At 47.7% G+C, this 26114-nt stretch overlaps 2 protein-coding genes across 9 annotated transcripts in view; one reads left to right on the top strand and one right to left on the bottom strand.

Annotated features, from left to right (window-relative positions):
* The window catches only part of LOC137433934 (glucocorticoid-induced transcript 1 protein), a 261907-nt gene that overhangs the window by 205447 nt on the left and 30346 nt on the right, over nt 1-26114 (top strand). For 4 of the 5 annotated variants that reach the window (XM_068126435.2, XM_078785921.1, XM_078785922.1 and 1 more), the window contains 3 exons: nt 11953-12259; nt 14666-14768; nt 21933-22922. In XM_068126435.2, coding sequence (XP_067982536.2) covers nt 11953-12259; nt 14666-14768; nt 21933-22266 — 744 coding nt within the window. In that variant the 3' untranslated portion in view covers nt 22267-22922. Of the gene's footprint in view, nt 1-11952; nt 12260-14665; nt 14769-21932; nt 22923-26114 lie in introns of those variants that run through there. The other variant, XM_068126436.2, reaches the window with a different exon arrangement.
* LOC137433933 (islet cell autoantigen 1) overlaps nt 24713-26114 on the bottom strand; it is a 64404-nt gene continuing 63002 nt past the window's right edge. For all 4 annotated transcript variants that reach the window (XR_013624788.1, XM_068126432.2, XM_068126430.2 and 1 more), the window contains one exon: nt 24713-25482. Coding sequence is in view for 3 of the 4 variants with exons in the window: in XM_068126432.2 (XP_067982533.1) it covers nt 25364-25482 (119 nt within the window). In the remaining variant the exon portion in view is untranslated. The remainder of the gene's footprint in view (nt 25483-26114) is intronic.

Here is a 26114-nt window from a genome sequence, read left to right as displayed (position 1 = left end):
GAGTTCACCACGGACATCCGGCACGTCGCCGGCAAAGACAACGCCGTGGCCGACTGTCTTTCTCGAGCCAGCTCAAACGCGGTCCACCTCGGCGTGGACTTCGCGCTCATGGCGGCCGACCAGACCACCGACGCCTCGGTGCAGGCACTCCGTGCGGTGGACACGGGCCTCCGCCTGGCCGACATTCCCTTCGTGGGCACCGTCCTGCTCTGCGACGTCTCCCAGGGCCAGCCTCGCCCCATCGTGCCCGTTTCCTGGCAGCGCCGCATCTTCGCCTCCATCCACGGCCTTTCTCACCCGGGCCGGAAAGCTTCTCAGAAGCTGGTGTCGGCGCGTTTCGTCTGGCACGGCCTTCGACGAAACATCCGCGACTGGGCCAACGCCTGCACGGCCTGCCAGCGGGTCAAGGTCCACCGCCACACCCAGGCACCGCTGGCACCTTTCGCCGTGCCTGAACGGCGTTTCGACCACGTCCACGTGGACCATGTGGGTCCCCTTCCCCCCTCGCGGGGGTTCACCCACCTGCTCACCATGGTCGACAGGACCACCAGGTGGCGGGAGGCCGTGCCCCTCGCCTCCACCACCACCGCCGACGTGGCGCAGGCGTTCATCGCCACCTGGGTCGCACGCTTCGGCGCACCAGCGGACATCTCGTCCGACCGCGGCCCACAGTTCACGTCTGAGCTTTGGGGCGCGGTCGCCCGTTCGTTGGGGGTCACGCTGCACCGCACCACAGCCTACCACCCCCAAGCCAACGGGTTGTGCGAGCGGTTTCACCGCTCCATGAAGGCCGCACTCATGGCCGGCCTTCAGGACGACGGTTGGGCCGACCGGCTGCCGTGGGTCCTTTTGGGCCTTCGCACGGCCCCCAAGGAAGACCTCCAGGCGTCCGCCGCCGAGCTCGTCTACGGCCAGCCGCTCCGCGTCCCGGGCGAATTCGTGCCCGACGCTACCAGTCCCTGGTCCGCCGCTCGCCAGCGCTCGGACCTCCAGGAGGCCGCCCGACGATTTGCCCCCGTGCCGACGTCCCGCCACGGTGGCCCCCAGTCCTACGTCCCCCCGGCGCTTCGCACAGCGGAGTACGTCTTTGTGCGTCATGACGCGCACCGGGGGCCACTCCGGCCGCCGTATGACGGGCCCTTCCGGGTCCTGCGACGGGGCGACAAGTCTTTCATCGTCGACTTCGGCGGCCGGCCGGACCGGATTTCTGTGGACTGCCTCAAACCGGCGCACATGGACGTCGACCGACCACCACGGTTGGCCCTTCCTCCGCGGCAAGGCCGCCCCCCGTCCACAGTTCCCCCCGCTCGACCACCCACCACCACGTCGGACCCCTCCCCACGACCCTCCAGGGGTCGCTTCGGCCGGGTCATCCGGACCCCCCTTAAATTGACCCTGCTGGTGCAGGTCGATTCTGGAGGGGCGTGTATAGCGGTTACCGCTGGATGCACACAATCGCCTTGCACCGGCCAGAACACGGCTAGACGCGCCTCTCCCGGGCATGCCCGGACTCACTGTTCCCGGGCACGCCCGAACCTCCCGGGCACGCCCGGTCTCGTCTTTCCCGGGCATGCCCGCTCTCGCCTTTTCAGGGCTCGCCCAGAGCGGCCGGGCATGCCCGCTATCGCCTTTCCAGGGCTCGCCCAGAGCGTCCGGGCATGCCCGCTATCGCCTTTCCAGGGCTCGTCCAGAGCGCCCGGGCACGCCCAGCCTCGACTTGCCAGGCCACAGCCAAACACGCCCGGGCAGGTCCAGACTCGCCTTTCCAAGGCTCGCCCTTGACACCCGGGCATGCCCGGTATAGCTTTTGCCGGGCAAACTTCCCGACATAAATGTGTATATATATTGCTGCCCGATAAACGGGCTTGTCAGAATACCTGAGCTGTTTTGTTTCAATAAAGCAACTCGGACGAATTCCGTCTTTGGTCGCGTCAATTCTTTTGACTCGCGTTGGAGCGCAGTTCCTTCATTGGTGACCTACCGACATGGATACGGCAGTGACGCTTAAACTGCCTACCTTCTGGGAGGCTCACGCGGCTGTTTGGTTCGCTCAGGCGGACTCTCAGTTTCGCCCTTCGAGGCATCACCGCGGACGACACCCGCTTCCACCATGTTGTGGCGGCGCTCGGTTACGCCACCGCGGCCCGCGCCTTGAGCCTCCTCGAGCACCCGCCGGCTGCTGACAAATACGACGCGCTGAAGACACTCCTCCTCGACGCTTTCGCCCTCTCACCGGCAGCACGCGCACGGCGCCTGCTCGCTCTGCCCGAGCTCGGCGACACGCGCCCGTCCGAGCGCATGGACTATATGCTCTCGTTGCTCGGTGAGCACTCTCCGGATTTCTGTTCCGCGAGCTGTTCCTTCGCCAGCTGCCTCACCCGGTACGCCTCGCCCTGGCTGGCACGTTGATCACGGATTCCCGCGCCCTCGCCAGGGAAGCCGATAAGATCTCCTCGGCGGGCCAGCACATCGGCGCGGTTACCTGGAGCCCGCCGCCGTCCGAGGCGACGCCCACGACACCCGAGCGCCCTGCGCGGTTGGAGGCCGAACTGCTGGTGCAACTGGCGGCCGCCACGCCGCACCGCCCGCTTCCGACACGACGGCCGGGGCCTCCACCTGACCGGGCGTGGTGTTATTACCACGCCAGGTTCGGACACAAGGCTCGGATGTGCCGGCCCCCGTGCACTTTCGGCAGGTCGGGAAACGGCCGGGCCGGCGTTCATTCCCAGCCATGGGCGCCGGCCACTCGGGCAACTTGCTGTTTATTCGGGACAAAGCGTCTGGGCGGCGTTTCCTGTGTGACACCGGCGCCCAACTGAGCGTCATACCCGCCTCCGAGCAGGACAGGCGGGACGCCGTTTGCGGCCCCTCTTTGGTCGCTGCTAATGGCTCGGCCATACGCACTTTCGGCCCAGGCGTCGTCGCCCTCTGCTTCGGCAGACAGCGTTTTCAATGGACTTTTGTGACCGCCTGCGTCCCCATGGCTTTGCTGGGCGCCGACTTCCTCTGCGCGCACGGGCTGCTGGTCGACGTCAAACGTCGTCGCCTTGTCAACGCCGAGATCTTCAGCTCCCTGGCATGCACGATGAGCAGCTCCGCGCCGACCGAACTGGCGTGCGCCCTCCCGGCAGCGAACAAGTTCGCTCGCCTGCTCGCGGAATTCCTGGCCCTCACGCGGCCGACGTTTTCGGCCGTCGCGGTGCGGCACGGGATCGAGCACCACATACCCACTACGGGCCCGCCGGTCTACGCCAGGGCCCGCCGCCTCGACCCGGCCAAGCTCGCTGTGGCGAAGGCCGAGTTCGACCCGTTGGAGCACCTCGGCATCGTGCGGCGCTCCGATAGCGCGTGGGCCTCGCCACTGCACATCGTGCCAAAGCCGGGGGGTGGATGGCGCCCGTGTGGCGACTACCGCCGTCTCAACGATGCTACCACCCCCGACAGGTACCCGATCCCGCATATTCAGGACTTTTCCGCCCGTTTGGCGGGACGGGTCATCTTTTCGAAAATTGACCTGATACGGGGCTACCACCAGGTACCTGTCCGGGCGGCCGACGTCCCGAAGACGGCCATCATCACGCCGTTCGGCCTGTTCGAATTTTTGCGGATGCCGTTTGGCCTCAAGAACGCGGCCCAGGCGTTCCAGCGCTTGATGGACGGCGTGCTGCGCGACCTGCCGTTTCTTTTCGTCTATCTGGATGATATCCTCGTCGCCAGCATGGCCCGCGCCGAGCACCTCCGAACACTGTTCGGTCGCCTCAGCGAGCACGGCTTAATTGTCAACCCGGTCAAATGCCACTTCGGCGCGACGACCGTTGACTTTTTGGGCCACCGCATCACCAAGACCGGGGCCGTGCCGCTGCCGACCAAGGTCGAGGCCATCACCACGTTCCCGCGTCCCCGTTCCATCAAGGCCCTCCAAGAGTTCCTCGGCATGGTGAATTTTTATCACCGATTCGTGCCCCGCGCTTCTCAGCTCATGCGGCCCCTTTACGAGGCCCTCCGGGGCAAGCCGGCCAAGCATGACATTGTTTGGTCCGCGGCCATGGACGCGGCCTTCGCCAGCACCAAACGGGCCCTCGCCGACGCAACGCTGCTGGCTCACCCGGTGCTCAACACGCCCATCGCCCTCACTACGGACGCCTCCAACTACGCGGTGGGCGCCGTCCATGAGCAATGGGTGGACGGGGTTTGGCAGCCACTCGCTTTTTTCAGCCGGCAACTCCGGCCGAACGAGTTAAACTACAGCACGTTCGACCGCGAGCTGCTCGGGCTATTCCTGGCCGTTCGCCATTTCCGACACCTCCTGGAGGGCCGCCCGTTCACGGCTTTCGTCGACCACAAGCCGTTGGTCTACGCAATGGCTAAGGTCACGGAGCCGTGGTCGGCCCGCCAGCAGCGCCACCTCTCCGCCGTGTCGGAGTTCACCACGGACATCCGGCACGTCGCCGGCAAAGACAACGCCGTGGCCGACTGTCTTTCTCGGGCCAGTGCAAACGCGGTCCACCTCGGCGTGGACTTCGCGCTCATGGCGGCCGACCAGACCACCGACGCCTCGGTGCAGGCACTCCGTGCGGCGGACACGGGCCTCCGCCTGGCCGACATTCCCTCCGCGGGCACCGTCCTGCTCTGCGACGTCTCCCAGGGCCAGCCTCGCCCCATCGTGCCCATTTCCTGGCAGCGCCGCATCTTCGCCTCCATCCACGGCCTTTCTCACCCGGGCCGGAAAGCTTCTCAGAAGCTGGTGTCGGCGCGTTTCGTCTGGCACGGCCTTCGACGAAACATCCGCGACTGGGCCAACGCCTGCACGGCCTGCCAGCGGGTCAAGGTCCACCGCCACACCCAGGCCCCGCTGGCACCTTTCGCCGTGCCTGAACGGCGTTTCGACCACGTCCACGTGGACCATGTGGGTCCCCTTCCCCCCTCGCGGGGGTTCACCCACCTGCTCACCATGGTCGACAGGACCACCAGGTGGCCGGAGGCCGTGCCCCTCGCCTCCACCACCACCGCCGACGTGGCGCAGGCGTTCATCGCCACCTGGGTCGCACGCTTCGGCGCACCAGCAGACATCTCGTCCGACCGCGGCCCACAGTTCACGTCTGAGCTTTGGGGCGCGGTCGCCCGTTCGTTGGGGGTCACGCTGCACCGCACCACAGCCTACCACCCCCAAGCCAATGGGTTGTGCGAGCGGTTTCACCGCTCCATGAAGGCCGCACTCATGGCCGGCCTTCAGGACGACGGTTGGGCCGACCGGCTGCCGTGGGTCCTTTTGGGCCTTCGCACGGCCCCCAAGGAAGACCTCCAGGCATCCGCCGCCGAGCTCGTCTACGGCCAGCCGCTCCGCGTCCCGGGCGAATTCGTGCCCGACGCTACCAGTCCCTGGTCCGCCGCTCGCCAGCGCTCGGACCTCCAGGAGGCCGCCCGACGATTTGCCCCCGTGCCGACGTCCCGCCACGGTGGCCCCCAGTCCTACGTCCCCCCGGCGCTTCGCACAGCGGAGTACGTCTTTGTGCGTCATGACGCGCACCGGGGGCCACTCCGGCCGCCATATGACGGGCCCTTCCGGGTCCTGCGACGGGGCGACAAGTCTTTCATCGTCGACTTCGGCGGCCGGCCGGACCGGATTTCTGTGGACCGCCTCAAACCGGCGCACATGGACGTCGACCGACCACCACGGTTGGCCCTTCCTCCGCGGCAAGGCCACCCCCCGTCCACAGTTCCCCCCGCTCGACCACCCACCACCACGTCGGACCCCTCCCCACGACCCTCCAGGGGTCGCTTCGGCCGGGTCATCCGGACCCCCCTTAAATTGACCCTGCTGGTGCAGGTCGATTCTGGAGGGGCGTGTGTAGCAGTTACCGCTGGATGCACACAATCGCCTTGCACCGGCCAGAACACGGCTAGACGCGCCTCTCCCGGGCATGCCCGGACTCACTGTTCCCGGGCACGCCCGAACCTCCCGGGCACGCCCGGTCTCGTCTTTCCCGGACATGCCCGCTCTTGCCTTTCCAGGGCTCGCCCAGAGCGTCCGGGCATGCCCGCTATCGCCTTTTCAGGGCTCGTCCAGAGCGCCCGGGCACGCCCAGCCTCGACTTGCCAGGCCACAGCCAAACACGCCCGGGCAGGTCCAGACTCGCCTTTCCAAGGCTCGCCCTTGACACCCGGGCATGCCCGGTATAGCTTTTGCCGGGCAAACTTCCCGACATAAATGTGTATATATATTGCTGCCCGATAAACGGGCTTGTCAGAATACCTGAGCTGTTTTGTTTCAATAAAGCAACTCGGATGAATTCCGTCTTTGGTCGCGTCAATTCTTTCGACTCGCGTTGGAGCGCAGTTCCTTCAATATCACCTTTATCTATTAATATTGTTGAAATGAAGATCAAATAGCTGTATGTTGAAATATGTTGAAAAAGTCAAAACTTTACATGGGGTGTACTTACTTTTTCAATACCAATTTATTTTTGTGCATTGCCTGCTTGTACCCTCTCCCCTCCTGGTGGTAGATCTGCCAACTGCCCCTTGTAGTTCAGCTCTTTTACAAGGCCTGGTCATATATACAGTCACGTGAAAAAGTAAGTACACCCCATGTAAAGTTTTGACTTTTTCAACATATTTCAACATACAGCTATTTGATCTTCATTTCAACAATATTGACAGATAAAGGTGATATAATATAACAAATATCATGAAACATTTACATTTTGTCGTCCATTGTATAATTTAAATAAACATAAATGCAAATTTCGCATGTGGAAAAAGTAAGTACACCCCTACATTTATCACTACTTCAAATACCTAAAATTAGAATCAGGTGCACCAGCTCAGCAAATGATTAGAACATCGTTAGAGAGGATATTGGAGGAACCTGTCTTATTTAAACCTCAGACATTTCGTTTGGTTTGCTCTTTGTTGTTGAAGTGTGCGGCGTCACCATGCCTAGATCAAAAGAGCTCTCTGAGGCCTTCAGAAAAAAGGTTATAGATGCCTACGAGTCTGGGAAGGGATTTAAAAAGATCTCCAAACAATTTGAAATCAATCATTCGACTGTCCGGAAGATCATCTACAAGTGGAGAAGATTCCAAACAACTGCCAACTTGTTCAGGCCAGGCCGCCCCAGCAAGTTCAGCCCGAGAGCAGACCGCAAGATGCTGAAAGAAGTCTCTAAGAACCCCAGAATGTCATCACGGGACCTACAGGTAGCTCTTGCCACTGTTGATGTCAAAGTGCACGAGTCTATCATTAGAAAGAGGCTGCACAAATTTGATCTACATGGGAGGTGTGCCAGGAGGAAACCTTTGCTGTCCAGAAAGAGCATCAGGGCAAGACTAAAGTTTGCCAATGAACACCTCGGCAAAGACCAGCACTTCTGGAACAATGTGCTCTGGACAGATGAGTCAAAGGTAGAGCTAGTTGGCCACAGTACCAGAAGACATGTTTGGCGAAAAACCAAAGGCAGCATTTGACAACAGGAACCTGATACCAACTGTAAAAAGCATGGTGGTGGAAATATTATGGTTTGGGGCAGCTTTGCTGCATCAGGGCCTGGGCAGCTCACCATCATAGAATCCACTATGAATTCTTCATTGTACCAGAGGGTGCTTGAGAATAATGTGAGGCCATCTGTCGGAAAGTTGAAGCTCAACCGAAGGTGGACCTTGCAACATGACAATGACCCTAAATATACCAGTAAATCCACCAAGGAATGGCTGAAAAGAAAGAAATGGAGGGTTCTGGAATGGCCAAGTCAAAGCCCGGATCTAACATTTACATTTTGTAGTCCATTGTATAATTTAAATAAACATAAATGCATATATAAATCCCATTGAGATGTTGTGGGAGGATTTTAAATGAGGTGTGCATGCAAGAAACCCCTCAAACATCGCACAGATGAAAGAATTCTGCATGGAGGAGTCGGCAAAAATTTCTCCCAGTCGATGTCAGAGACTGGTAGACAGTTATAAGAAACGCCTACTTGAGGTTGTTTCTGCCAAAGGGGGCAATACCACCTATTAGAGCCAAGGGTGTACTTACTTTTTCCACATGCGAAATTTGCATTTATGTTTATTTAAATTATACAATGGACTACAAAATGTAAATGTTTCATGATATTTGTTATATTATATCACCTTTATCTGTCAATATTGTTGAAATGAAGATCAAATAGCTGTATGTTGAAATATGTTGAAAAAATCAAAACTTTACCTGGGGTGCACTTACTTTTTCACGTGACTGTATATATATATTTTTTTTTCTGAAACTTCTAGCATTCATAAATGGCAATATCTTCTTGCAAAGAATCTGGCATCTTTTAATCAACAAAACCACGAGAAACGTCACCATCATAATTTATAAAATGAAAGTATAAGCAGAAATCTGTATGCATTTGAGATGTGGCCACCCTTTCCTCCATGGACCGGAGTATGAGGTGGTCAAAGGCGGTCTTTTCTGCAGCAACATTGATGTTTCGAGAACCATTGGTATTTTGAGTCCAGCCTGCCTGTTATAATTTACACCTTCTGACTGGGGGCAGGGGGAGGTTTGGGAGGGCGATGCATTGCCAAGCAACCAGGGCAGGGCAAAAATGGCCATCTGCTGGCCGGACAGATGTGAGCGATTCGCCTGATAGACCACCATTTTCCTCGTAATAGCTCGCAACATTTGATGGCGCATTGTACCTAGATAGTGCATCGCATCTGGTAAATTGCTCTGCCTGTTTCCACACTTGAACTTTCCTTGTCCTGCACGAGCTTCACTGTGGGATTCGGTCTTCCCCACGTAGGAACCATTGCAGGGCCGCCCTGAATGTTTTGCCTCAGATGCTGTTTGGAAATAAACATTTCTCCTGCCAGTTCTCGTGGCCTTTCCTGTGCATGATCGCTGCATGTGGAGAATGCATTTCTATCCAAACTATGGCTTCGGTCAATTACAACAGATTCCTTTGGCAAAGGCTTCGCAAACCTGCAATTGCAAGTCTCAAATGTTTAATATATTACTATTGTTTCAATGGAAGCGTCTCCTGACATACACCAGATATCCGCAGGGCACAGGCCAGCGGTTATTGCATTTCACTTTTTAATCATAAATGGAAAGAGAAAGGGTTTCATCAGTGCTGCACATGCGGCCTGTAACTGTCGGCCTCAGCATTCTAAGAGGGCCATGTTGAAATAGCTGTCAAACCTTTAAGGTGGTACCCGTAGATAGGAAATGATTGTGTGGACGATAAGGGGGAAAAGCAAAGCCAGGTGCATTGCGGGCACAAAATAAGACCAGGTAAAGTAAAATAGCATAACAAATCTCAGTAGACGTTGGACTGAAAGCTGCTACCTGTCCACCTGCCTATCATGTTCCGCAAATACTGTTTCCGTTCCCAATCAGCAAAAGTATTATTTATAAACCCTTGTAGAATAAGCCCTCTTGAGCACAAATTGTACAAAAAAGTTTGAAATCATAAAAAATGCAATTGCCACATTTATCCATCTTTATCATTTCACTTGATTGGGTTAATGTGTGCTGCAGTTTGAAACTCAGTTGCAGAGTAGTTTGTCTCACAGTAGTTTGGACGATATTTTTTATGGGCTGACAGGATGGCCTAGAGATGCGCACACTCGCATCGAGGCTGTCCAGCCTGGGTTGAATACCGACCCAGCTATAAACTGCCACCCTGGTGTTTCACAGGCATGGTGATTCATCAATGTGTGTGCCGTCCCTCGGATGGACGTTAAACTGGGAGTCCCGTCTGCCAGCATGGGTTGGTGGGTGTTAAAGATCCCATGATGTCCTTCGCAAAGGGTCGGAACGTATCGCTGGCACCATGGCCAAATTCCTGCCCTAACTAGATGAATGTCAGAACCTGACCAGGCCGGTTTGTGAATGACCTTGTCACAAGGTGGGATAATAGGTAGCCGGTCTTTCTGTCTTCTACCGACTCCACTCCTCTCCGGCCTTGCTTCCCCAGCTCTAGCTGTGCTCTGCACCCCAAATATTCCGACAGGTTGCACAAGATCTGCCTGCAGCCCTCTTATGGTTAAACTGCCAAAATCAAGACTCTCTGCTCACCTTCACTCCTTCATTCCTCTTTTCCCCCGCCTCTGGAACAAACTCCCTCACTCTCTTCAATCCCTCTCCTACCTCCACGTCTTTAAAACAGCTGTTCACCACCATCTCTTATCTTCCCCCATCCAAAACCTTGATCTTTTCTACCCCCGCTAATTCACCCCAGATCCACTTTCTCGAAATTCCGACTTCTTCACTGGAAGTTCTAGCAGTGTTCATATGTTTTATACCTCTCCCACCTCCCCCCCCCCCCCTTCCCATGCCTCATCCCCCCAAGCCCTCTCCCTCCCACAGATCTTCCGATGTCCCTGCTCTCAAATGTTATGCTTGTGTGCTTCCCCCTCTCTCCGCATCTTGTCTACCGCTCCCCTTATTATGTTTTATGTGTCCGTTTTTTTTGTGATTAATGTTAGCTCTTACACGAGCCTCGATGTTGTATACAAAAAAAAGAAAACATTAGTGGCCATTAAAGAGCAGCAACAATTCATTGTTTTTAATGAGAATTTCTGGTCCTTTGTGTGAAAATGCACCTTTTTGGTTTTTGTGGTTGTACTAAATCCTTTTTCGTGGCTGGGGGGTCTTGCACTCCATTAAACTGCATTGTGAAGGTTCTGAATCCTCACGCATGATGACCACAGATGAGAGGACGAGCAGAAAGTTTTTAATGAGTTCAGCAAAACTTGATTCCATTTAATATGTTTTCAACAAAGTTGAAGTTGAACGCAAGTCCATTTATATCCACTTTGTATACCTGGAATTGATGTGAGACGTGCACTTGATCTACTAATAGAGGTGCTACAAAGTTGGCAGAGTCTGTCTTCCCCTTGCGTTTTTGGCCTCGCATAACGACCAGAACACCTTGTGGTTAGTTGATCTCGATGTGCATCCCCCTTCCCTTATAAGACATGCAGAAGAAAAATTTATTAAAAGTCTCTTTTAAGAACTGATTTGGCTTCAACCTTTCAACAACAGCTACAGCTTTCAACCCCAGATCCACTTTTCTGAAATACCGACTTCTTTCCTGGAAGTTCTAGCTGTGTCCATGTGGTTTTTTTTTTTTTTTACCTCTCCCACCCCCCGCCCCCCTTTCCCACGCCTCCTCCCCCCAAGCCCTCTCCCTCCCACAGATCTCCCGATGTCCCTGCTCTCAAATGTTGTACTTGTGTGCTCCCCCCTCTCCCCCCATCTTGTCTCCCGCTCCCTTTATTTCGTCGTATGTGTCCGTTTGTTGTTTTTTTTGTCATTAATGTTAACTCTTACACGAGCCTCGATCTTGTATACAAAAAAACAAACAAACAACAACAAAAAAACAAACAAAAAAAAAAAACAGCGCCCACTGTTCCAAAATATTTGAGTTACCAGGTTTAATGTTACATGGGCAAATTGTCCTGCTTGTCTGTGTTTAAACTCTGTCTTTGTCGCCCATCTCCATCCACGCACCCTCACACAGGTGTCACCTTCTCATTCATTCATGCTCTTTTCTTTCCATCTACAAATTCAATCCTCCATACTCTTCGGTCCTGTTATTCCCTTACAGGTCTTCAAAACACTTGCTCACTTTCATTTTCCTCCCAAATCCTATGCTTATCTGCTGTCTTCCTGCAACTTCATTTTTTGGCTTAGACAGAGGCTTCTCAACTATATTGAATGTCTCCTGTTCCAAAGAGATTGTTTTGTTGCACGTGAATATACCTGCTTATTGTATAGTTATTGTGCAGTTACTACAGTACCGTTTATAAGTACAACCTGTATGTAAACTAATGCTAGGTTATCAATTTTAGGACCTTTGTGATTCTGAACTACTTTGGTATCACTGACAGCTAATTGGTTGAAGTTTAAATTATATATTGTGTGTGCACAGCTTTTTGCCAATTTTTAAGTACCGATTGTTTCCAGCATCCCCACAACTTAATGGATGGGAGGCGTGCCCCGCCACCTGGTCTTGTCTCGGATTTCCATCTCCAGCGACCGAAATGTCTACGGAGGCCCAGCACACCGACAGCCGGCCAGAAGAGCAGGGCCTCCAATTCCAGGCTCGCTAAAGCCGATTCCAGGGACGAGAGGATGCTCTGTGGGAGGAGTACCTCACCTTTCGTCTGCATCTGCATTTCCCCGAGTACAGACGAGCTTGGAGAAAAATCAGGTCCAGACATTCTCTCCATTTTGGTTACATCTTCTACAGCTCCGAAACTTGTTTTGAAAGGTATATTCGTACGTACCTTTTGCAATGTACATGAATTAAGAATACAACTATTTTCACATTGCTGCCATAATTTAAATGCATTTTACGCCTATATAACTCTTCTTAAATCTTATAACGTCTATATACCTAAATAACGTCTCTTATAACGTCTACATAACTAAATAACGTCTCTTATAACGTCTACATAACTAAATAACGTCTACATAACTAAATGCATTTTACGTCTATATACACCCGCCCGCCCGCACGGTGTATATAGGGTGTATATAGACACACGTCTATATACACCCTATATACACCCACCCGCCCTGGTGTTGGCTTAGCGGTTAGCATGCCGGCTTGGGATCCTAGGATCCTGGGTTCGAATCCCGGTCGATCGCTGAATTAACACCAGGGGGGTTGACTCAGCCTGTCATCCTTCCGAGGTCGGCAAATTGAGTACCAGCTTGCTGGGATGAATGATCACGGTGTGTATACTGTATCCCTGCGGTAAGAGCGTGACCAAGGGTTGGCGTCAGGAAGGGCATCCGGCCATAAAAACATTGCCTCAAACAGGGAACCATGATTGTCATGGGGCCCGCAAGGCTAACCCCTGCTCCAGCAGGGAAAATGGCCTTAAAATGATCATTCTTCTTCTATTCTATACAACAGGCATTTTAAAGGCCATTTTCCCTACCAGAGCGGGGGTTAGCCCTGCGGTCCCCATGACAATCTTCTCCATTTTGCCCTATTTTCTGCATCTCCCATTGTTAACCCCTTGCCCGCATTTCTTCTTCGACCATCTTTTGCCAAGTCTTTCTCGGTCTTCCCCGTCCTCTACTTCCTTCCACATTCATTTCCATCACTCTTCTCAACAAGTCACTTTCATCCTTCCTCAACACATGACCAAACCATCTCAAACTGTTTCTCTTCACAGCATCCATCACAGGCTCTATTCCCATCATCTTTCGCAATTCAACATTTGGCTTCCTCTCTCTCAACGACACTCCACACATCCACCGAACCATTCGCATTTCCACCCTTTCCAGCCTTCGTTGCTGCTCTACGTTCATTACCCATGTCTCGCTCCCATAAATCATAACACTTCTCACACATGCAGCATACACCTTTCCCTTCAGCTTCAACGACACTCGCCTCCTCGTCAGCACGCCACTCAGTTCCCGAAACTTCTTCCGTGCACATCTCACTCTAGCAACCGTTGCCGAGTCTGATCCACCTTCTCCATTCAGCATGTCTCCTAGGTAACAAAATGTTTTCACACCTTCCAGCTTCATGCCGTCTCCAAGATCCAACTGAACATTTCCTCCATCTGCAGCTCCCTCTGTGCACACCTTACACTTGAATGTAGCTGCCACACTGGTTAATGATCCTCTCAAACCACTACATTTTTGATGAACCTACTCAGCGCACATTGTACATTGAATTGAGTTCACTCCGACACCCTTCCTGCACAAAGCACATGGCCACTTCCCAGTTCTTTCCACCTCACCACATGCTTTACCACTTGCCATCACCTTTGTTTTTCCGATATTCACCTTCAGACCTTTCGTCTCCATACATTCCTTCCACTTGTTCATCTTCTCCTTCAGTCCATCCATACTTTCTGCAATCAACACCAGATCATCTGCATACAACAACTCCCACGGTAAACCCTCCTTTACGTTCCGAGCCAGCACCTCCATCACAGCTACAAATAGTAGTGGACTTAGTACCGACCCCTGATGCACTCCCACCTTCACCTCAAACTCACCACTGTTCCCGTCCTTCGTCCTTACAGCTGTGCGCGCTCTTTTGTACATTGCCATCACTACTCTGATAAAGAGAACCATGACGTCTATATAACGTCTATAAAATCAAGACTCTCTGCTCACCCTCACTCCTCTTTTCTCCCACCTCTGGAACAAACTCCCTTACTCTCTTCAATCCCACTCCTCCCTCCAGGTCTTTAAAACAGCTGTTCACCACCATCTCTTATCTTCCCCCATCCAAAACCTTGATCTTTTCTACCCCTGTTAATTCACCCCAGATCCACTTTTTTGAAATTCCAACTTCTGTCCTGGAAGTCTTAGCAGTGTCCATGTGTTTTGTACCTCTCCCACCCCACCCTCCCACCCCCCCCCCCTCCCCCTTCCCACGCCTCCTCCCCCCAAGCCCTCTCCCTCCCACAGATCTCCCGATGTCCCTGCTCTCAAATGTTGTGCTTGTGTGCTTTCCCCTCTCTCTCCATCTTGTCTACCACTCCCCTTATTATGTTTTGTGTCTTTTTTTGTGATTAATGTTAGCTCTTTCACGAGCCTCGATCTTGTATACAAAAAAGAAAAAAAAAACACTTCTTGCCAGCTCATATTTTCAAGTTGGGACATAAAATTGCAGTGTCCATAAAATTGGTGAATATCTTCCTCCTAGATCTTTGCCAACCATTGTTGGATTCTTTCCCGAGGCTCAATGGCTCTACATTCATGCGAGAAGCACCAGAGGGCTGTGAAATCAAGGCATTTGAAGAGCATGTGTAAGTAAATCGAATAATATATAATTGCTCCTTCTTTCATAGCCTCGGTTTTCAATCAAACATTGTCTTGTCGTGTGGAAATAGTTTGCCCCAATTTTGCAAACATGCTGAGCATTGTGATTGAAAATGGCTTGATCTCAAGCTCCAGCAAGTCCACTTAATGTAGAATGGACTGTAAACAATTCAAATACCCACCAGTTTAAATTAAATATGTGGGGATAATGGGATATGTTGAAACACTCACCGTTTCTACTGCTGTCAATTTGAACAGGGCCAAGATGTTTTATTTGTTTATTCCTGATACGTGAAACACCCTGCAACCCATGCCCACACAAAACGGACTTTTTTAACTTAAAAGGGAATAAACGTAAAACAAGTACAGGTACATTCAAAGTACACCGCCACCTTGCCAAATAAATAAATAACGGATCCTCCAGCATGTGGCACATATAGACGGTATTGGGATGGAGAGGTGTACAATAATTGAGTGATTGATGAATGCATAATTAAAATAAATAAATAATCGTAAAATAATTAATTTCTTAATCAATTGGCCAACAGCATACCTAAACCACCAGTGTTTCATCTGAAGGTGTAACATTTTAAAAATTAACTAAACTAGCAACGGTACCCGCCCTACGGGCGGGGCTTCAATTGGGAAGCCGAAATGAAAAGGCAAAATATCAGAAATTGAAGGCAGAATTTTTTTATTTTAAACGATTCATATCCGTCAAATCATATCACACGTAAATCATCAATATCAAAACAGTATCTTTAGAATTTCAATAAAAGCCACATCACTGTTTATATCGGTAAATATTATTCCATCGTGTTTCAAATCGTGATATCAACTGTACGCTTTTCTTTAGGGAAAATAATTGAATGATTTTGTACCTCTTCTTCAGCTTAGAACTTCAGGATAGACGACATTGCTGATAAAAGTTTCTTTTCTCGAATTGCACGAATATGTGAATTGTGATTGTGTTTCATTGTGATGTTTGTGCGGCGACGGGCGGTGTGTACAAAGGTCAGGGACTTAATCAACGCGAGCTGATGACTCGCGCTTACTGGGAATTCCTCGTTCGTGGGACACTGTCTCAAGCCCCAGTCCCCATCATGGATGGGGCTCAGCGGTTTACCCGAGCCTGGCAGCGAAGGGCAAGATACACGCTGGCCCGTGCAGTGTAGCGCGCGTGCGGCCCCGGACATCAAAGGGCATTAAACGTTCATTAAACATTAAACGTTCATTAAAGGATTACGAAACGAAAAACATTACGAAATTACGTTCACACCGTCACGTCAAACACTACCGTGAACACATACATAGTCACAACATCGTCACAATGAACGTTATGCGAACGCGAATGTTATGCGGGAGTCAAAACCTGAGAATGCTGGAGACCAAAGCTGAAATTGGGAAAACTAAATCGCCTATTTTACTCCCAGGAGTCTCAGGATTACCCACCCAAAATATCTTTGCGATCGGTTCAGCAGTTTTTACGGTACCTTTGAACAGACAGACAGACGGACATTTGGTGAATTATGGTAAGATGATTAATTAATCGAAATAAATAAATATACATATATTTAATTGATTATTCAATAAATAATTAATCTATTAATTGATAGATTTAAAACAAGAAAACAACCTGAGTGAAGAACGAGTACTCCTTTTCAGCGCGCGTCATTGCAGGGCCCCCTTCGGTGCCCGGCAATGACGTCATGCATCGCCTGGAGATGGAATAGGAAAGGAGCGGTGTACATAAACAATGGCAGAAAGAAAACAGTGAGGGTCCTCACCGGCATGCAACACCGTGGTTAAGGATGGTTGTGGACGCCTATTACAAGTTTTTGTACACCGCTCCTTTCCTATGCCATCCCCAAGTGCTGCATAACATCATTGTCGGGCACCGAAGGGGGCTCGGCAATGACTCGCGCTGAAAAGGAGTACTCATTCTTCACTCCGGTTTCTTGTTTGTTTGTTTGTTGTACACCTCCTTTCTTATGCCATCTCCAGGCGCTGCATGGCGTCATTGCCGGGCACCGAAGGGGGCTCGGAAATGATGCACGCTGAAAGGGAGTACTCAGTTTTCACTCCGGTTTCTTGTTTGTTTGTTTGTTTGTTTTCTTGTTTGTTTGTCCAGGCGATATCTCAGCCATCATTTGAGCTAGGGAGCTGAAATTTTGGCACAATAGTGAGCAAGTACTTGGCACAAACTGTATTTTTTGTTTTTTGATTAATCAATTAATTGATTAGTTACTTAATTATTATCGATTAATTAAGTACTTAATTATTTCCTTTCTCTTCTGGGCATTATCTCAGGCACCTTTTGAGTTAGGAAGCTGATATTTGGACATGCCAATGACAAAGTGATTTGACTATAAAGGCTATTTTTGATTATTCAATTAATTGATTAGTTACTTAATTATTATCGATTAAGTACTTATTTATTTCCCTTCTCATCTGGGCAATATCTCGGGCACCTTTTGAGCTACGAAGCTGATATTTGGACATGACAATGACCAAGTGATTTGACTATAAAGGCTATTTTTGATTAATCAATTAATCAATTAATCGATTACTTATTTAATTATTCCATTATTGACTTAATTAATTAATTTTTTGTTACAGATTCGGATGAAACGATTGGAGCTATCACTTCTACTCTATAAACCTATGGCAATTCAAACATGTGTCCTTTCACTTTGCTGTATATTCAAATTGGCTTTAGGCCAAAATATTCCAATGACTAATTTGTATGCTCATGATGGACATACAAACATTAAATTTAACAAAAATTGAAAACATTTGGTTGCTGGAAAAACATTGATGCCGATGTAATAGATCAAGCCGTGATGACAAATGGCGATGAACAGACATCTATGTGGGGAATAGCCAAGATGGAGGCTTGAAGCAGGCACTTATTTCCCCAGATTCACCGAATTGTTTACTCGAACCACAGCTTATTGTTTTTTTTCAAACTGATGCAGTCATATGGAATCTGCTAAAATCACTGGAAGTGTTTGTGTCAATATACAGATAGTTATGACCGGTTTCCCAATGATAGCATTCCACTAGCTTTATCGTTTGGCCTGTACAAATTGTAGGAAGGTGGTTGAATGTCACATTTCATACCTGTTCTTATTTTCAATGGGAATTAAAGGCCAAGTGACGAGCCTGGAGTGGATATGCTTCAACAAACGTATTTGGTGTTGAGCTCATTGCAATAAACCGTGATTAAGGCGTAACATTTTCCACCACACAGCAACTATTCGTCTTCTTCTTCTCCTCCTCCTCTTCCCTTTACAAGAGGCGAGACCCAATGGTACCAAGCTTCTGCCCTGCCTTGACCACGATACTCCTCCACCAACTCTCCACTTTCCAACCATCCCAAACTTACTGATATCCGTCCTCACACAATCCTCCCATCTCAACCGTGGTCTACCTCTTTTCCTCCTTCCTTGTTCCCTCAACATTTCCGCTCTCTTTGCCATTCTTTCTTCCCCCATCCACACCAAATGTCCAGCCCATTTCATCTTCAATTTCATCAATCTCCCCATCAAGCTCATCTACACACCTCCCTCAGTTTGTCCATTCTCCTTCTATCCACCCTCTTAACTCCCACAATCCTCCCGACCCAGTTGTTCTCACAAACCTTGTTGTCTTTCTGTCACGCCACTATCTCTAGACCGTAAAAGTAGGCCAGCATTACCCACATCAGAACCTTTCCTTTCAATCTCCTTGATATATTTATGTCTGCCTCCAGCCTCATCCACGCATTCACACCCACCTGAATCCTCCTCAGTTCTGAATCCTCCACTGGAATTTCCCACTGTTCCCTCCACCCCCTCTCAGATACTCAAACCTATTTAGCTGTCTCATCTTCTTCCCCTATAACCTGATATTCATTTCTTTCCTCTGATGCCTGACCCACATCACCTCAATCTTCTTCATACTCATCTTCAGCCCATGAACCCCTGTACTTCCCTGGATCTTGAACATCCCCCTTCCCCTTCCATAACCCTGTCCTCCAATCATCCGGAATTAAACCCTCTCTCATACATACATTTAACAACCTCTTCGTCCACCTGACTCCAACTTCTCCTGCAACAATTATCATGTCATCAATGACAGGTGCTCTTCCCTTCGTCGTCTACAATGCTGCCCGCACCTCCTCCGTAATCTCCACCAGCTCCACATAACTCATATTAAAAACTGCTCACAACTCCCTGTATTCACTCAGATTCTCCTATTACTTTAAAAATATTCCATTTGGCTGGATTCAACTATAATGGGCTATATTTAAAGTGTAGTGATTGATTTGATGGAATTGGGTTATTGGATGGAAAGCAAGCGTAGTTCAACACCTCCATTTTGGATTTGTGCGTACTCTGGATGACTATCCATCACTCGTTCCTTCAAAACGCCTTTACTTCCATTTCCAGATTACATCAGCATCACATATGGCCAGCCCAAGAGAGGTCACAGCAGGAAAGCAAACCTCATTTTCAATTTTTTTTTCATTTTGTGTTAAATTTAATGTTCATATGTCGATCGACATTGTGAGTTATTTAAAAATCCGAAACCTGCTGTAACCAATTTTAATGTGCAGTCAGGTAACGGAATATCAACGTGGGTTTTGATTACCATGCCCTATAAAGTAAGAGTGATAGCTCCAATGTAAAAGCAAATTTAACGACACAAAGTTGATCGATTCTCATCAACTTGAATGCACTGGTGTCCAGACGTAGATATACGATTTGGAGAGTTTGAGTATTGGTGTTAATTAATCGATAGATAACGCCATCAAAGAGTGCAGTGTAAACACCGTCAGCATGGCCCTTTGCAGATGGTGTAAACGAATTATACGAAAGGGAATTGCATCAGAGTGCACCTTCCTTCAGAAGAAGCATTAAACTGGCTGCTCCATATATCTGCAAGCATTCACTTGAGGTTGTTAAGATCAAAATGAGTCGGCCATTGTGTGCCAGTTACCAAACAGAATTCTTAATTCGTGTCATGGTTGAGGGTTTCTTTCACAACAAGAGGTAGTGACCTCCTGTATAAAATTATCAGCTATGGAAACATTTGTGACCGAGTTGCGGGTGCCCTAATGCTCCCCATTGGGCTACGGAGTAACGACCACAAATGCACATTGCACAGGTTGTGGGTTTTGTTGAAGTTTTCATATTTGGTTGGAGACATCAATCTGGCACTCGTCTCCATCAAATTTCCCCACAAATGCATCTCCCATATGGGTATAACGGTAAAACCGCATCAAAATTTGCAAACAGTTATGGCCGGGGCCCAAGCCACACAACGTTGATACAACCCTGCTTTGATCGGACTCATTGTGATTTGAAGTTTCACTACGATTGGTTCAGCGGTTTCGAAGATGATTAAAATTTTTGATGCGTCAACTCAATATGGCTGCCATACAATATCACTGATGGTGTCATCGTTATCAAACTTCATTCCCCATGGATAGTCAATCATATATTGTATATAAAGTTTCACCTCAATCTGCTCAGCAATTTAAGAAGATTTTAAAAGATTTTGGTTCAATCCAAAATGGCTGCCAAACCATGAGATAGATTGCCTTTTAGTTATCACCTTTGTATCCCCATGAATAGTCAATGATATTCTTTAAGTTTTTGATCCATTGGTTCAGCAGTTTGAGATGTTTTTGAAGGTTTTGTCTTAAATCCAAGATGAGATGGCTGCCAAACCAATCCACAAGATAGATGGCCTTTTAGTTATCACATTTGTATCTTCATGGGTTGTCGATGATATACTTATAAGTTTTTGATGCATTGGTTCAGTGATTTGAGAGGTTTTCAAAGGTCTTGTCTTAAATCCAACATGGCTGCCAGACCATATGATGTTGAACTTTTCAAAATACATTCCCCATGGCCAGTCAATTATGTATGAAGTTTCACTTCGATGTTAAGCAGTTCTGAAGAATATTTTTTACGGTTTTGTTTTCAATCCAATATGGCCACCAGACCAAGTGACCTATGACATCATAAATTTAATTTGTCACAATCAGATTGTAGATCAGATGTATGAAGTTTGATTTTTCAGATAAGGTTTCAATTCAACCAATTATTTATGGCTGGAATACCACTTAACCAATGACATCATCGTTATCACCCTATATACCCCACGGAGAGTTGATGACATTTGCCAAGTTTCATGTTTTTTCGTTAAGCAGTTTTGGAGATTCCAACTTTTTTCCTTTAATCCAATATGGCTGCCATACCATGTAACCTATCATGTCAGAATTAGCAATAACATTTTCTCCATGGGGAGTGCTTCATATGTTTAAAGCTTTGCATCGATTCGACAAGCGGTTGCAATGAAGAAAAATTAAAGCGAAAATATATAGACGTTATAATAGAGACAGAAAATAAAGTGAAACTATATCGACAAACACAGACAGACGCATATGTTACATTAGTCTTGTTGAAAGGGGTGAGACTAAATAACTTTGGGGACAGACGAAAAAGCTCAGAAAGCCTGCCAGTTAATTGTTTAAAGTAGACTTGTCGGTACATTTGCTGTTCGTAACTAATGATGCAATATATTAAGGTTTAAATCCGAAGTTCATCTCATAATCCATCACATAAGCCCTTTGTATCTCATTACCTCTGCCAACGAAGGTGTACGGAGGGTATGCTTTTGCCCCTTGTTTGTCTGTCTGTGAGAAAGATATCCCAAAATATTATATTGACAGATTTGGACGAAACCTGGTGGACAGGTTGGGTGTGTAACAAGGACAAATAGATTAGATTTTGGTGAAGATCTGGATCCAAACACTATAATTTAATGCGATTCTTCACCATTGAGAGATAGGGCCAAAAGGATTTTTTTAAAGGTTGTGGACGGCTTATGACAAAACTTGTTGGATGAGTTGGGAGGTGACGCAAGAACATGCCGATTAGATAATTTTGGTTAAGTTCCGGATGCAGATCCGGCCTATCAGTGGGATACAAAATGTTAACTGTTCAGTCTGGCGGAGGTATGCACTCTACCAAGTGCCATTATAGTTCATGCTTTTTTTTTTTTAAATAATTATTTTGTCGAACTTCAGCAACTTTATCCACAACTTGGAGTTGATGTAAAAAAAAAAAAAAGTTTGCTTTTTATTCTCATTTTGGCAGTGTTGGAAACCTCAAGATGGCTGCTTTCCTACCTCCAGACAAAAGCAAAGTCTACTTTGTACCTACCAGTGACTCAGCCTTTATTTCAGTCGAGACCCTCAAAGCACCATCTTGGGCAATGGGCAACAGAATGAAGTCCCCCAATGAACTTTACTCCTTTCCTGCCTTCCCGTCCTGCCAAAGCGATGGCTCAAGTGGCAGCTCTGAATTAGCTCTGCCTGCAACCATCAGGCCTGGCGAGCGAACTGTGGCCTCGAGTCTAAAAGCACAGGCCGTGGCACAGCGGCCTAAAATGCTCGCCGGTGACTTCCCAGGACTTCCTTTGCTGTGCTGACCCCTGATTATTGCCGCAATCTTGATCCTTGGCACATTTTGGATTCTCTCCTCTGAAGCAACATGAATTTCAGGTGTGCGTGATAAACTTTGCAATGCTGCATATGTCAGAGCTGGACTCTGGTCAAACTTTCATCAGTTGACTTGCTTTAAACAACAAAAATGACCTGTTTTGTTGTGGCAATGCAAGGAGGCAAACCATATCTGAACAAGGATTTTTTTTTTTTGAAATGATTTCAATAAAATTTTAAAATTCTGTAGTTGTTTCAACTGTTGTCCTGTTACAGGTAAACGGTGCCCCTTACATTTATTCCAACAATTGAATTTGGATCATTACCATTGGGAATTTTCACCACCACTGTGGAAAACTTTATGCTTTAATTTTCCATTTTCAGTACAGCTTTGTTTGAGATTTATAAAACTAAGAATTTTTTTTTTAACAGTGCTGCCCAAAAGTTTGCATTTCTCAATGATACTCATGCATGTTCTTTTTCTTTTTGCATTTTCAGTATTAATGATGAATGTTTGTGGTTTTGTGTGTGTGTGTGCGGGGTGGTTATTAAATGGTACACGTTTTCCTGGAACGCAGGACAAGTGGTACTTTATTTCTTTTGCAATACTTTACAAAATAGTTTCCAATAAATTTTGTATCGAGTTCATTTTTCACTCCTAACAATCTTGTACATAAATGTGCTTTTGCTGTGTTGCAATGCTTAACCAAACCACGGCCACTGCCCTTTGCGCATTGGCAATTTAAAAATTCATGATAAAATGTATGGCCTGAGTCAATGTGATAAGATACCAATCCATTTAATACAGATGCCAGTGTGCTGGATATTCTACATTTAATCCCCCTTCCTCCCACCTCCTCCAACTCCCACAATCATCATTAACCCATATCTGAAATAGGCCTGACATAAAATCACTATATCAATAATTATCCAGCACAAAGCGGAGTTAAGAAGTTCGGTCAGTCGTTGAGGAACTTGCTTAATGACCCTCGCCAGAGGAGAGGGTACTGCATTTGGGTCTGTTTTTCTGCACAGAACGTGAATGTGTATCAACTACATTTGATCCTTTAGAACCCGAAGACCTTTGAAGACCCCAAAGACCCATTCAAACCTTCGCGACCCTGAGACCCATTTAGACAACGAAGAACCAACACAACAACAACAACATGCATTTTAAGGCCATTTTCCCTGCTAGAGCGGGGGTTAGCCACAACGAAGAACCCAAGACCCTTAAAACTCTTAGGACTACCAATACTTCCCAAGACCCTTTAAGACACCAAAAACACTTTAGAGCCTTTATAACCCTAAGACCATTTCAGACCCCTAAGACCCACTCAAACTCTATGACCCTTTAAGGCCTTCTAGAACCCTAATACCTTTAAAGACCCTGTAGAACCCTAAAGCCCTTTAAGATCCTAAACACCATGTAGAACTCCAAATCCCTTTAAGATCCAAAAGACCAATCGGACCCAGAGCCCCAAAATACCCAATACCCTGAGGATACAGAGGACCCAAAATACCCCTAAAGACCCAAAAAGATGCCCTAGACCCTTAAAGACCCCACCAAAAGACCCGAGGACACAGAGCTCCAAAAGACCCAAGGCCCTGAGGACACAGAGGACCAAAAGACACAAAATACCCTGGGGATCCAAAGGAGAAAACCACACACGTCCTGGTGAGGGGCTGCAATCGGATTACTTTCTTGTTTCAATTAAATTACCTATTTTGAACACTTGCAGAACACCAATTGGAACATGGGCCTGAAGTTTAGCAGTACTTCGACTCTGAATTTGGCAAATGATATGTTCTCGTCTTAAGTGCACATGCGCACTCACAGTGTAGCAACTGCTTCATTCTGTCAGAAAATCATTCCAAACAGGAAATTTACTGTTTTTAGGGACATCCAACACAAACAAGACGTCATCAAGGACACCATCTTGACCAATCAAATTTGCCACGTGCTCTGAGGGCAGAGTAACAGCGAGGTTCAAACAAAATGGTGGTGCTAACGATGCAACTACAGAGCTAACGTAGTCCCAAGGATCATTCCCAAAACAGTCGGTTTCTCTGAGAAGAGTTGGCGGAAGGTTCACCTTTGGACTGTTCCATTTGACCCATCAGTTTGTTGTGGTTTCGATCTGACCTGTTATCCAAAGTTCACAAACAAAGCAAGTTTTGAATAGACCCTTCCCATGTCCCTTTTCTCAAGATTCCCGGGGTTAAGGTGTTCTATGAACTCCAGTATTAATCATGTATTGGGTAAAATGGCAATTATTTTTTATGGTCAACTACAATGTCAAGAATATTTGGGATAAAAATACACAAGACTGAAGGCCTCAGCCGGTTAAAACAATCAGGTTTTATCGATTTTTACTTGCTTCAAGTATTCTTTAGTGGTTGTTTACTTTGAGGGTTGCAGTCTCCGTAGTCGGTGTTATTTCAAACAAGAGCCTTTAATTCGACCAAATGCTAACTAACAGCATTGCAATGGCATTTGAATTTTCATAATATGTAATGCATCAGTTCAGATGTTCAAACATTGTCACCTTTAAAATCCAATTACGACAAAATCCTAAAACGCTCCGTAAAGTCTTAACTGTAGCTAATATGAAATCGAAATGCTGAGTGCAAATTCCAAATACAGAGGAAGTACAGTATTCCAAGATAGGATTTGACCAATTGGATTCATACAATAAAACTTGGATTTAAATAATATAAATTATTCCATGTTGGTTGGTCTCGGTGAGGGGAAAGGGGGGGTGGGGGGGTAAAAGTCATCCATTTTCACCTTTACAGCTCAGGGATAAATATGAAGGTGTTTTTATTTTATCTATTTAAAGAATAAATGCGTTATGAATCGTCAGTTGAGGATTTTAGCTTCCTCATCAAAATCTGATATGTTTTTTTCCTTCCTCTTTTGAGGTAGGTGCAGAGGAAGGTTGACTTCACCTGGCTGAGTCTTCACAGGTTTCGTAGCTCTTTCTGGGAGTATTCCTCAGAAGGTAGTTGCTGCAGCTCCAATGTCTATCAAGAAGTTACTGAATGGCAGACCAGTGCTGCCATTTACATTCAGGACTGAAATCAATCTCAGGCCTTTAGGAGGTCTTGGTCATTGTTTGGCTGACCAACAGCATCAGGGTTGGACAGTGGGTCAAGGTCAGCGAAGAGGTCGAACCAAGCAGACATGTTTTTAGGTGTTGTAGAACCTGGAAGGGTAAAGTATGTTATTTATGAAGCAAAACACTTTCCCAATTGCAATTTGAAGACAAATCAAATTTATTTCTAACAATAATCAAATCAAACATTAGGTGCAGTCAAGGTTCAAAGTTCATACTTTTTACTTGCAGCATCTTATGCACGAAGCCCTTTCTGATAGTAATTGGGTTTCGTATACAATTACATTGCAGAGGAATACCTTTTGTTTTCCTCTGAGTTTTTCTTATTATTCTTCCGCCCTATTTTTGACCTCCGAAAACTTTTAAATTCATGTTCTCAGCAACCGTTGGTCCGATCGACAAGAAATTTTCATCAAGTGATCGGCTAGGCACGTATAATTTTTACTGCTAATTATGACGTCATAGGTCACGTGGTGTGGGCGCCATCTTGGAAAACACCTTCAGCTTTACCCCTCTATATCACCAAACGGCTCAATGGAAAAAATTGATTCGGCGCTCATTCCAAAGAACTCTGCAATGGGACCAAAAATGTGTTTATTTCGGATATTAAAAGTGCTAACGTTACGACGTTAGAATTCGACAAATATTTTACAAATAGCTCCCACGAATGATTTTTTTTTTTTACATAACCTTAGTTTTAAAAAAACAACTCAGAATGCAAA

The sequence above is a fragment of the Myxine glutinosa genome, chromosome 10 (genome assembly GCF_964187855.1).
Source record: "Myxine glutinosa chromosome 10, kmMyxGlut1.1, whole genome shotgun sequence".
In the NCBI taxonomy this organism is placed as follows: Eukaryota; Metazoa; Chordata; class Myxini; order Myxiniformes; family Myxinidae; genus Myxine; species Myxine glutinosa.
The sequence above is the reverse complement of the archived record's forward strand: the minus strand, read 5'-3'. Positions and strand labels throughout refer to the sequence as shown.